The sequence below is a fragment of the Ceratotherium simum genome, chromosome 15 (genome assembly GCF_057802395.1).
Source record: "Ceratotherium simum simum isolate JZ-2026a chromosome 15, ASM5780239v1, whole genome shotgun sequence".
NCBI classification, from domain to species: Eukaryota; Metazoa; Chordata; class Mammalia; order Perissodactyla; family Rhinocerotidae; genus Ceratotherium; species Ceratotherium simum.
The window spans coordinates 29,786,124-29,799,657 of NC_141914.1; the positions used below are offsets into that span (position 1 = coordinate 29,786,124).

The 13,534-nt window shown below is 48.6% G+C and overlaps 1 protein-coding gene across 4 annotated transcripts in view; it reads left to right on the top strand.

The window, feature by feature from the left end:
* Positions 1-13,534, top strand: part of TMEM44 (transmembrane protein 44) — a 37,311-nt gene that overhangs the window by 14,406 nt on the left and 9,371 nt on the right. For 2 of the 4 annotated variants that reach the window (XM_087439834.1, XM_014783073.2), the window contains exon 9: positions 3,376-3,534. The exons of the other annotated variants lie outside the window; for them this stretch is intronic. In XM_087439834.1, the coding sequence (XP_087295960.1) occupies positions 3,376-3,534 (159 nt within the window). The remainder of the gene's footprint in view (positions 1-3,375; positions 3,535-13,534) is intronic. 4 annotated transcript variants of the gene reach the window in all.

The following is a 13,534-nucleotide window of genomic DNA, read 5'->3' on the forward strand; positions in this document are numbered from 1 at the left end:
GAGACCCAGGGTCAAAAGTGCGTTTTAGAGCTGTCACTCAGGCAAGGTTAGGGGGCGGGGACTAGGGGAGAGGAGACTAGAAGCAAGGCGGTCCGTGAGAGACAGTTGTAAGTCCAGGAAAGAGATGGAGTGGCCTGAGCCAAGGCTGGAGCAGATGGAGAAGCAGAGATGGAGTGGAGAGAGTTGGAGGGAGAGCGTTGGGGGGGGTGGTGAGAATGTGGGGTGAGCGAGACCAAGGGCTCCAGACGACCCCCAGGGTCTGGCCTGCACGCGGGGCTCCTCAGGAGGAAGATGGTTGGAGAAAAGAGGGAAAGAGGTGAGAAGAAGTCCGCTCCGTCATCCCGCTACCCCACAAAAACTCTTCTTGTCAGAGTTACCAGGGACCTCCAAATTGCTAAATCCCGGCGTCACTTCTGTCCTAGTTGGGATTCGACTCATTTGGCCACTAGCTGCTTCTGATTTCTGGGGCCCTCCCTCTCCTGCCAGCCCTCACAGGTCTCCTTCCCCATCACTTCTGCTGGCTCCTCCTGGGAAGCTGGGCTTGAAGGTTGCAGGACCCCAGCTCTGTCCCAGGAGGGCTCCCCTATCTTGGTGCACTCTTCCAGTCTCATAGTCCCATCGCTCTGAATCCAGCTCTTGCTCATTTCCCCAGAGTGAGTCTCCATCCTCTTCCTCTCCCTGAATTCCAGTCTTGGCTGCCCGGCTGCCTATTCAGCCTCACCACATGGCATCCCACACCATGTCCAAAACAATCCTTAATTTCCATGCCCAGACCGGCTCCTCCCCCATCTTCCTCATCTCAGTAAATGACACCACTGTTGGCACAGTTGGTCAAGCCCCAAATTCCTCTCCTCCCCCCGCTACACGCCCATGCCCGTGCAATCCCTTGCGAGTCTTGTAAATACTTCTAAAATAGACCCAGCAGCCACCTAACTGGTTTTCCTCTCTGCTGCTATTCTGGTCCCAGCCTCCGTCTGCAACCAGCTGCCAGAAGGGTCTCTTACAAATGTAAATTACATCTTGTCCTTCTTTTGTTTAAAACACTCCTCTGCCTTCTCATTTCATGCAGAATAAAATCTCAACTCCAAGACCCCACCAGCCCAGCGCTCACTATCTCCCTGTCTCCGGTTCGCTCCCCCCTCCTCTCTGTCTCTGGCTGCACAGAATTTCTCTCCATTCCTCAGCCTAGAATGCTCTTTCTCCTGATTTTTTTACGTCTTTCTTGTTTTCAGTTTAACTGTTACTTGCTCCAGAAGCCTTCCCCGACCACCCATTCAAAATCGCCTCCACCCTACTGTCATATTAATTTATTACCTTTAAATGCTCTGAAAAGCACTCATCACTACTTTTGCTTTGTTCGCTGTCTGTCTCCTGCTGGGATATAAGCTTTGTCTCCTCCTGTCTTGGTTGCCTGGACCCTGGCGTGTTAGGTTATTGGCTCTCCGTAAAGGTGCGTTTGGAACACGGAGTCCAGGGACAGAGGCCCCGCGGAGGTGGCCGCGGACACACTGGCGCTCGGGGAGAGTGTGGGCCTGAGAGAGGTTTTACTCTTTGTTGTTGCTGTTCCTCGGGAAGTGGTGCAGATAACCCTGTGTGAGATGTAAGTGAAGGTCAGAGAGATTCAGAGCATGCTTTCACAATGAAGTGCCCACTGCGGCATTACGCCCTTCTTCCGATGGGGGTGGTGGGTGACGGGAAGCCCCCGGGAAAGCTCAGAGAATCCTGGCAGCATCCGGCCAAAGCTTGGCACTAGGCAATTTTTAAATCATGGAACTTCTGAAAAATAATAGCGCAAAAGTTGCACTATTAACCCTTCCAGTGCCTGAATCTTGAGTGGATTCCTGCTGGGAAACAGACTCCATGAAGGAGGAGTGGGTTCCTCCTCCGTTCTCTTCTGCTGGGGCGTGCCAGCACATTTCTGAGCCGATACTTCTGTTCGGGCTCTTCCTTCTGTGTCCACTAGAGGGCGAGAGGTGTCTCCGAGCCAGCTCCTTGCAGCCCGGAGCCCACCGTCCAGCCTGGGCAGGAATCCTCCCTCGTCTCTAGGGCCTCCATCCCCTGGTACTCAGTTTATTGAGGGTAACTCCTTGTCAGGCTCTGAGTAAATAATAGCCAACGCTTCCTTGATGCTTAGTGTGGGCTAGGCTACTGGTCTAAGTGCTTTACGTAGATTAACTCTTATAAGCCTGGCAGCCAACCCCTGAGGTAATATCCTCATTTTACAGATAAGGAAACTGGAGCACAGAGAAGTTAAGCAACTTGCTCCAGGTCACAGAGTTTGGCAGTGCTAGAATCAGAATTCAGACCTGTATCTACGGAGTATGTGCCCCTAACCACTGTACTATACTGCTTCTTCTTTGGCATAATGGCTGACACCAATGGTTCATACATGGTTGCTTTTTAAAATTATTATTAAATTATTTTTAATTTAATTTAATTTTGTATTTTAATTTTAAATTATTATTATTAAATCAAATTCTCATAACATAACAAGGTAGATGCTATTATTTCTATTATTATTAATAATTAATAATTTTATTATTTTAAATTGAGGCACAGAGAGGGTAAGTCAGTTGCCCGAGATCCTGTAGATAGAAAATCACAGAAATTGGTTTCATACTCAGCCTGTCTGCTTCTGGGACCTGAGCGTTTATAAAGACAACATGCTCCCTGTGCTGCCATTTCGTGCCTGCTCATTAGCAAATTTTTTCTTTTTTTTTTTTTTGTGAGAATGTCCCAACGGGCAAGGTTGTGGTGAAGAGGGTGCCCTGTAGCCCTGTGCATTGCTAGAAGCCCTGTTCAGACAGCCATGTGGAAGTGGACAAGAACCACAGGGTGCTCGCTCATCTTCCGGCGTCCCCTCCTGAGCACCGGCCCCAAGGAGAGATTTTCCGAGATGCAGCCCCTTCTGGCTGAGCTGAGGGCCGAGGGCCGTGGGGCCATGAGGATCAACAGCTTGGAGCATCTGAAAACTCCATTTTATCTGTTGACTCAGGTGTGGTCAGGCCCTGGGGAGTTTATAGAATCTATGATGGCTGTTGCCTGGGAGGCTTCTGCCTCCCCACCCCGCCCAGGGGTGAGAAAGTCCACAAAGAACGCTGCCTTTGTCTCCTTTGTGGACTTTCTCCGCCTGTCCAGCCGTCTGTCACATGAAGCTGTGCACTTAACCCATGCAGGGCTGGAGCCTTTCATGATTTGGGGTCCAGTACGAGTAGCTGTTCTTGTGTCCGGGGCATTTACATCTGAGCCCCGGGACACCCCTTCAAAGAGGCAAGGCAGGGATTACCTGTCGACTACTGGAGTATGTGACTGCTTTGCCAATTCAGCAATAAAATACACGGTCTCCCTGCCTGCCCTTTCCCACACCCCTTGCAGGCAGGCTGCAGCGCCACCAGGCTGCCCGGCGACGGTCAGACGAGCACTGGAGACGTGTCCCTGCAGGAGCCCCCCTCGTACCCTCCCGTTCAGGTCATCCGGGCCTGCGTGTCTTCCAGCAGCTCCTCCGAGGTGTCCTCCATCAACTCCGACCTCGAGGTACACACTCACCCTCCTTCACCAACACTTGCTGGTCCTCCTTGCTGCCTGCCCTGCTGCTCGCTCATCCGCCCACACGAACCTCACGCCTGTAGATAATGAATCAGCATCCGCGGGGCTCCGCAGCCGCTGAGTTTCCCACGCTGTCAGTGCTGAGAGGTTTCCACGGTCACATGAGTCAGACAAACACTGCGTACTGCAGTGCCGTCTTGAAGAATCGCTTGCACGTTCAAGTCTTACAGAAATAAACGCATGAATAATTAACTTGTAAAGAATCTCAGTGTTTCCCAAACCCATTTGACCGTGGAAGCATTTCTTCGCCCTGGGGCACCACCAGCTGCGCCCTGTCGAGCTCTCGGGGTCATATATGATGCCTGGGCACGATGCCAGGTACTGTCATAAACTTCACCTCATTTTGAATTTCTGGATCTGTGAACAAAACACATGTCACAGACGGGTATACCTCTCAGGTCTGAGCTCTCCTGTGACTGTTGGTCCCACAGCTGTGGCTCCCGGCCCCCTTCTAGGAGGAAGTTTCGCTTTGTCTGTGGAAAATGAGAACAAGGACAGTGTAGTGGATGTGTGGTGTCCAGGAGGGTGTCAGCTGTCTTTTTGGGGAGAAGGACGCTCCTTCATTCTGGGGTTGTGTTCTCTTACTATTTTGGTGTTATAATGCCCTTTTATGAAATGATAATGGTAGTGAGTGGTAGTTGTTGAGTTTTTGGTTTTGGTTTTAGTGGCCTTATCTGGCAAAATAAGCAATTAGCCATCCTGAGTAAGTCCCCCAAATTTGTTAAACTCGTAGTGGACCCTGAAATCTGAAGACTTAGAGCCACTGATCTGTGGGGTAAAGTCCAGGTTCCATAGTGTGAGGTTCCAGACCTTTCATACCTGCCCCAGCCTTGTGCCCCTCGCCTGCCCTCACCTAGATGTCTGCCCTTGTCCTGTTCCCCCATCCCCAGGCCTCTGGGCCTTTCCATCTAGGGTTTTCTCCGGCCCAGTTTCCATGTGTCAGAATCCTCCCCACATGCCACCTGCGGTGTGAAACTACCCACCCACACGTACACCAGAGGTTAATGGCTCCTTCCCTTGGGTGCCCAGAGCATTCATCTCTCTTATACAACTTCCACTGTTGCTGTGTAGCCTGGTGAGCTGTAGGGGCCTGTCTCCCCCAACCAGGCTGTGCGTGGCCAGGGCCTGGGCTGCCGTCATCTTTCTCTGTCCCTCCGTCCTGGAACCCAGCTGGTCTTTGAAAGCTGGGTTTTGAGTGAGGAATTCTGCACCAGACCGAGGACCATTTGGGGTCCACCTATCCCCATGTCATTGGGTGTTGCTTATTTCTTGGATCCAGTCTCAGGATTTGTAGGACACCCAAGGCACGTGGCTTGGCAGCCTGGAGCCAGCAGTCTTGGCAGAGCTCTAAGGCTGAGGGGAAAGAATGGGCCTGACAGCAAAGTGTTCTGTGAGGAGAAGGGACAGCTAAGTCAGTGAGTCAGGGAGGGGCTGGGGGAGCGGGGGCAACATCCGCTCTGTGGACATAAGGGCGACTTTCCTCACCCACCCTCAATTGAGGTAAGGTTTGGACAGTCACCTTGAAAAATTGGGAAATTTGTCTTCATGGCTGGTTTGGGCCATTTCTGTGTTTTGCAGTTCTTGCTCTTCCCCTGCTCTCTCTCTTTTTAGACTTTTTCTAACCACATATATAAATTCCAAGGGGACAGGGTCACACTCTTAAATTAGGCAAATGGAAATGAAGGCTTTTGCCCATGGTAAAAGGAATATATTTTCCGAAGCGCAGCTGCCCCAGCCCACCCCACGGAGTCCCCCCAGGACAGTCCTCCAGTTTCACCCGTAAAACATCCATATGCTACAAACGACAAAGCCACTGCGGCCTGTGAAGACGTCAATTTAGGATTTCACTAAACACATACACTGACAGGTCAATGGGGTTGTAAATCTCCCGATACAGACTGTTTAATCCGTGAGCAGAGACAGTGAGGCTTCTGTCAAGTGTGTGAGCCATTGGGCCTTCTGGTAATCTGTATTTTCTGTTCTTAAAAGTAATACACGTTTATGGTAGGAAATTTGAAAACGTAAAGAAGGAAATTAAAGTTAACCCACAAGCCCACCAACCAGCGGCTGCCTCTGGGTGGCGGGATTGTGCAGGCTTGACAGCTTCGCCTGTTTTGTCAGAGGAATATTCCTGAAAGATCCTGGTTCCTTTATGGCTGGAGGTGATCGAGAAGGTGTCTCTTAGCCGGTGAGTGTAACTCCGCACTTCACCTGCCCGTTCGGTCACTCATTCAGCAAGCATTTTCTGAGGGTGGGAATTTGAAAGAAAAATGCATGAGGACAGACGAGCTGGCCTGAGCCCACCTTGCAGGGTGGAAGGTACTCAGTAAATTGGTCGCGGTCTAGAGTCTGATCCTCGCCTTGCTCCTCCAGACCACACTCCCGAGGGGCTGGAGCATATGGATCGATGCCGGGCCCTAGGTTGTCACCTCCTCCCAGGTTGCACGATTCAAATATTTCATGGCATTGGGTTGAGACCCCGGGGCATCTGTTCCTACTCTGTGGCTGCCCCACCCCTGCCCGTCCCCCTGGCCTCCCTGAGGTGGGCTTCCGTGCCCTCAGCCTCCTCGCGTTGTGTGTCTGTTGTTGAGCAGCTCTGTTTCTGCTTGACCCCTTGGGTCCATACGTGAACGCTTTCCAGCTCTGCTCTGCAGGCCTGGGAGCCGCTCTGTGTCATTAAGGTGATGTGTTTATGTCTTCTGTGGTCCTTTATGCTTCTGTACCTTAGCTCTCAGGTGGTGGTTTTATGTCCCAGCCCTTGGGACACGTACCAACTGTTTTGCATACCTGCTTCCTGCAGTGCTGGGGAGGTGGAGAAAGGAGTGGTGTCTCAACAGTACGCTCCACAGGAGTGGCACTCTAGTTCACTGAGTGTTTTTAAACCCACTAATAAGAATCACAGGACTCGTTGCTAACAGTGACTGTGTGTGTCATGTGCCAGGTACTATATGTTCTGTACTTTACAAGCACTGTTTGGTATCATCACTTGACAGCCCTGAGGCAGGTACCTTTGTTATTCTTGTTTTCCAGAAGAGGAGACTGGGACTCAGTGAGTTTAAGTAACTCGCCCAAGAAAACATTAGTAATAATAATAATAGGTGGCAGACCTGGGATTTGAACCCAGCTCCGTCTGGCTCTGAAAGCCCTGTTACCTGCTACACTCCACTGCCTTGGCAGGCACTCGTCCCCAGGGAGGTGTGCAGGACCAGGTTTATCATCCATCATTCCCACTTTACAGATGAGAAAACTGGCTCTCTCCCCAGGGCTCTTTTCACTCACCTGTGCTCTGCCTGGGTTCTCAGAGAGTGCCCTGTCTAATAGGATAAAACACTGGAATTTGCAAGTCATGCCAATGATGGCGGAACAGGAGGAGTGAGGCAGAGACAGGTAAGGCGAGGGAGCTCGTGTGGACAGAGAACTCAGATTATTTCCACCTTTCCTCAAGTGTTCACTGGCTAGGCTGGTCAGGGCACCAGATGAGTGATGTCGGAGCCTCAGTGTGACCGGTGACCCTGTAGAGAGGACATCTGCTTGGGCCGTGTGGATTTCTGGGCATCTCTACACGAGATGACGCACGTTCAGAGACTGTGGATCCACCCATTCATTTGCTCACTCACCATTCAACACAGGCAGCCCCACTCCTGGCTCAGCCCTCCAGAGGGTGCACTGAATGATGTTGAGAAAGGTCTACAGGTGGGGGCTGAGGCCCAGAAGGAGCAGGGCTTTCTGGAGTGGCCTTCTCACTCTCTGGGGCAGGTAGCACCTGTATTATGAGTGTTGGGTTGACTTTCCCCCAGCTCTGAAACTGTTCCTGTGCCTTTTAAAGGCTTTTTTTTTTTTTTTTAGCCTCTGGACTACAAGAAAAGATTGAGTCCAGCTTTGTGATGAAAAAGTGTTTAGTCATTGTTTCCTTCTGTGCTTCCTAGCAATGCAACAGACCTGGTATAAGAAGCTTTGTAGGGATTCTGCAAGGAGGCTGTTTCTGTCATTGGAACAAAGCCTGCATGTTGGAGAATGACCGTAACCGGAGCTGGTGCAGTTGTGTGTATATGTGTGCATGTGTGTGTGTACATGTGCATGTGTGGAGGATGAGAACAGAGCCAAAGACCAGATTGCTCTGTCTGGTGAGGGTCAGGTCCCAGGCCTGTGTCTCCCTGCTAATTCTGTGCCTCAGGCTCTTGACAACCAAGACTGCTTGTTCCTCTCCAAACCCTGCTTCCAGCACCAGCACACCAGGACAGATTCCCTTGGACGTTTGCCATTCTTACAGCCAAATCATTCTTTTAAGAGAAAAAAAAAAAGAATATATATATTTATATATATAGAGAGAGACTATAAAAGTTCTAATTTTATAATAAAATACATAGAAGTATGAAGAAAGAGGCCAGAACATTCCAATAGGTACCAAAGGCCAGAAATCAAGTTCAGGACCTGGTTTCCGCCCTCCACAGCTCTGTTTCCTCCCTGGAGAGGTGGTGCCACCTGCCATGAGACAATGAGAGATAGTACTTCCTGAAATGTGTGGGGCAGTCAGCTGGTTCCCCTGGGGCTGAGGAAGGAGGCTCCACTGGGCCCCCAAAGGGAAGGGGGGCTGTGCGGGAGAAAGCACTGACCAGGAGCCAGGGGGACGCGGGGGCTTGTCCGGGCTCTCACTGACCTGAGTTTTAGTTTCTCCCTTTGTGAATGGGAATCGTGGGACCTGCCCTGCCTGTATTACAGAGTGATTGTGAGGACCAAGTGGGGGTGCTGCTGGGGCTTTGCAGGACTATCAAAGGTGCTCACACAGCCTCGTGGAAACGGGCTGGAAGTGGGCTCTGATACTCACTCTGGCCCTTATAGCCAGGGAACCCAGCTGCACCCATTCATTTCTCAGCACCTACTCTGAAAGTGGAAATGATGACCTCAGGGAGGGTGGTGAGGCTCTTAACGAGGTCGAAATGTGAAGGAGCTTCTACCGCAGTGGAGCACTGTTCCCACAGTTGCTCGTTGTGAAACCCCAGCTGTGGACTGGGTGCTCTTAAAGGTCCCACTTAGCAACTCAACCCCAAGTGTAAAAGTGTATTGTTGGAGGAGGTAGGCGGTGGTTAATTACATGGAGTCGATTCTTAGACGTAGAAAGGCTTCCATCAGGACAACAAAAGGATCAACCACCAACAAAACGTGTTACTGTAGTGTGATAGCACAGTAGCTCAGGCTGCTGTGTCTGCCTAGACGCCACTCTCGGAAAACCTCCTCTCGCCCCGAAATCCCGGGAAGGGCCGGATTACTTCCACCTGGACCAGTGCAGGCGCTTTTGACTCCTCCTGCCTCCATCTTTCCTCCTTTCATTGCTGTCCTACCCAGGATCTTCCCAGCACTTGACCCCAACCCTATGGCCTCCCTGCTCTTAGGCCTTCTGTGGCTCCTTCCTGCAGACAGTTTAAGTCCAGACCCCTTCGCCTGACCTCCAGGACACTTCACCGTCTGGCCTTGGCCCAACTCTCCAGGTTCTTCTCTGCACATCCAGCCAGCTTTCCCTTCTCTGGATTCCTTTGCTTATCTCGTCTTCTCTTCCTGCCCTTCAAGGCTCTGGCTAAATCCTGCTTCCTCCAGGAAGCTTTCCTGCACTTTTGAGCAGGTTGCTAGATTTAGCAGACAAAATACACGATGTCCAGTGAAATGTGAATTTCAGATAAGCATACCTGTGCTAAACCTTATTTGTTATCTGAAATTCAGACTTCACTGGGAGTCCTGTGTTTTATCTGGCAATCCTGCTCCTGAATCAGACTTGATGGTGCCTACTTCCAGCCGTTCCCTAGACCACTCCTTCAGTTCTTCAGAGCAGCATTTGAACGGCAAAATTTCTTCCAAAAAGTCAGAAACATACAATATTATATTTCAGTAAAACTGGAAAAAAATGATTTAAAAAAATCAGGAATAGGAGCCAAGGTTGCCAAGCCTTTCCCACCAGGATTTGTCCTAAACACAGTGTTTGTATCTCCTTTGCCCGGAGTTCAGAGGTGCTCACTCCCAACCCCTGCTGCCCACCGTTTTAATACACATGGCTTCTCCGCCTCGCCCCTTTTGTTCCAACCTTGGGATGTCCCTGAAGTGAAGCTGTGTATCATCTTTATAAAGGAAACCCATCCACTGTGGGTCCGAGCTCTTCCCTCCCTGCTCCCGTTCATGATGGGCCTGTTCAGACCTGAGTGGAGAGAGGGTTGAGTAGTGAAACCACCCAGAGTGACCAATAACATGGGAACAGTTTGCTACAGAAGCCCTGCTCCTTCTTGTGCACAGCACTTGACGGCCTGTGAAGCATTTCCCACCACACATCCCCTTCTCCCCACGGCAGCCCCGGGAGGAGGAGCAGCGTGGGGAGTTTGGGGCAGTTAGAGAGGAGGAAAGAAAGTGTGGGGAGGTGAAACCGTGCTTGATCCCGAGTTAGAACTGCTTAGTTAACTAACTACGGAAAGAGAAAGGATGAGATTTTGAAGCATCTGGCGTAAATTTTTAAAGTCTGTAAGGTACCAGGTCAAAAGAAAATCTGCGTAATGACATCTAGGAGAGAATCGTAGCTGGTGTGTATCTGGCCAGTCTTAAACTTTATAATCAGAAGAAACAAAAACCTTTATAATCAGTCCTGAGCCCAGCACTGTCTCACCTTCCCAGTTTGGGGGAAGTTGCTTCTCTGCAAATACAAGAGGAGGGAGTTGAACACATGGTCTCTGAGGGCCCATGCAGCTCCCGTAGTCTAAAATATAAGCCCAGGGGCCGGTCCCGTGGCATAGCGGTTAAGTGCGCGCGCTCTGCTACTGGCGGCCCAGGTTCGGATCCCGGGCGCGCACGGAGGCACTGCTTGTCAGGCCATGCTGTGGCGGTGTCCCATATAAAGTGGAGGAAGATGGGCACAGATGTTAGCCCAGGGCCAGTCTTCCTCAGCAAAAAAAAGAGGAGGGTTGGCATGGATGTTAGCTCAGGGCTGATCTTCCTCACAAAAATAAATAAATAAAATAAAATAAAATATAAGCCTGGAGTGTGACCCTGGTTCCTCAATGGCTAAGATACCCTCAGAGTCTTCAGGAACAAAGGAAAAGTTACCACATGCCCTGTGGACAGGGGCTACAGGATGCTTCTTGGTTTCAGAAGCATGAAAAAGTGTGCTTTTAGAAATGAGGTAAGGGCCGGCCCGGTGGCTTAGCGGTTAAGTGCGCGCGCTCTGCTACCGGTGGCCCAGGTTCGGATCCCGGGCGCGCACCGACGTATCGCTTGTCCGGTCATGCTGAGGCTGCATCCCACATACAGCAACTAGAAGGATGTGCAACTATGACATACAACTATCTACTGGGGCTTTGGGGGGAAAAAAAAAAGGAGAAGGATTGGCAATAGATGTTAGCTCAGAGCTGGTCTTCCTCAGCAAAAAGAGGAGGATTAGCATGGATGTTAGCTCAGGGCTGATCTTCCTCACAAAAAAAAAAAAAAAAAGAAATGAGGTGAATTGAAATACTATTTGCTGTGATTTACAGTGGTGATGGAATTGTGGTCCTAAGACAATTTAAGGATATGTGGAAATGCTCATTACATATTAAGGGAGAAAAGTCATTTGCACAGTTTGATTTGTGTGTATGTGTATTTCAGAGGGCTATTCAGTAACTGTTCATAGAGGCTGTCTTGTGGGGGTGGAATTATGGGTGATTTTTTTTTAAATTTCTATACAAAAATGAACACATTTTGCTTTTTGAATGGGGAAAAGACTATAAAATGTTATTTGCTGTTACTTTTTTGGGGTGGTGGTGGTGGGGAGAGACCTCAGTTACAAAGATTTGGGTTAATGTACTCCTTAGGCACATTATCATCGTGGATTTAAAATAACTTAAAAAAGAAATCCTGACTTCTGACCTCCACTAGAGGGCACTCTTCTTAAATTGTAGACTTGCCTGTGAGGCTGAAGATTTGGAAAGGAAGTTTCATTGTAATCCAGTGGGAGACTTAAGCTTCTTTGTTTGCTTGGCTTTAAATAAACTTTTTTATTTTGGGGTAATTTTAGATTTACAGAAAAGTTGCAAAGGTGCAGAGTTCCTGTATACCTTCTTCCAGGTTCCCCTAATGTTAACATCTTACACAGCCATCCTCCATTTGTCAAAACTGAGAAATTAACATTAGTACATTACTATTAATTAAACTACAGACTTTATTGGGATTTCTCCAGTTTTTCCTTTAATGTTCTTATTCTGTTCGAGGATACAATCCAGTATATCACATTGCACTGAGTACTTTTTTTTAACAAACAGAACACCCGCTCACTGTGGTAACCACAGATTACTGTTACTATTTTGCATGAACATTTGTATTTTCTAAAGAAAGGTGAAGGTTAGCATTTTTTCTTTCCTTTCTCTTTTCATTTCCATTACATTTGTAAAAGTTATTTAACTTTTTCAACCCCTGTTTTGTCATCCACATTTCTGTCTTTTGCAGTGTGTGGAACCATCATTTTTAGTAATTTTGTGTCTTCTCCAATAATCTTTTTTTTTTTTCAGTTTATGTATCCCCCCTAACAGGTCATTAAAAGATGAATGCTATGGAATTATCACTAATTTTTTAGCTTTAATAATGTCATTGTGTTTAGGATTTAAAGAAATGTCCTTAACCAGACATCCATACTGAAGTATTTACAGATGAAAGTATTTACCTTAAAATATTTCAGCAAACAAAATAATTGGGGAGCTAGAGCAAATAAAACAGGATGTGTCCATGGGTGTTCATTAGATTAGTCTTTTACTTTGTGTATGATCGAAAATCTTGTAATTAAAAAATTGTTCAAAATGGAAATTTAAAAGACAGTAGAGGCTTTGTTTTAATGTGACAATAGTGCCAAATCCTGTGGACCGTTCAGATTGGCAGCTGTTCAGTGTAACAGAAGTTCACAGATTGATATAGCAGACATTTGTAGATTCTGTGTCAGAAACACACGTCTCCCAGGCTCTGCACGAGGTGCTGGACGAGGGTGCAGACCGCGATACTGCCCTTCGAGAACCAGAGTCAGACATGTGTGAGGCTGGGGGTAGAACCAACCGTGCAGGAAAGGCTGATTAAAACTGAATCTTGGCAGGTAGCAAATACCCCATATTTTCAAAGTGGGGATTTTATTTGCATTTCTCTTTCTTAGTTTTATGGGTTTGAGTTGACTCATCTCAGCCATGTGGTTAGAAAATGGAAGATGATTTACTATTATTATAATTATGCCTAATAATAATTTCTAATAATAGTAATTTTAAAATATGTATAATTTTTCCAAGGACCTCTAGCCCTTTATAATTATCACAATTATCCTATCTACATTGAAGCTGCTAGAAGCTGCTGCCTTTCTGCCTGCTGAAGTCAGCTGTTCCTTTGCCCAGACCTGGAGGGCCTGCCTCCTGGCTCACTTAGCAGACACAGGCTGGTGCTGAGCTCTGCTCTGCTCTGTGATGGTGGCAAAATCTATCCAACACATTTTTCTATCTCTGTTTATTCTGCAGCAAAAGTGTTGGGAAGTCTAAACTCGGAGCAGGTATGATCATGCTCTCTCTCTATTCCAGAAGGGACTTCTTGTGGCTGATTTCAGTTCCTGTTTTTGTTAGCCCCCCTTGGGTGGCTGGGCCTGTGCCAGATTCCTTTAGGAAAAAAAAGAATGTGAAAACCAGAGGCGAGTCTGAGGATCAGGGTATTTTCGGGGCTCTCTCAGTTCAGAGTTCTTTCTGCTTTGTGCTGACCATCTAGTAGGGACTCAGAGAAGATGCGTGACGGAGGAAGATGTATGGTGTGGACAAGGGTCTGTGAACAAGGGGAGTGACTGCAGGTCATTAGTGGCGCTGAGAGTGGCTGCCGTAGTAGACATAAACAATACCCACATTGTCATTCTGACAGCTGGCTGCTGTTTCCATGCCACCCCCGTGCCACCCCCGCCTCC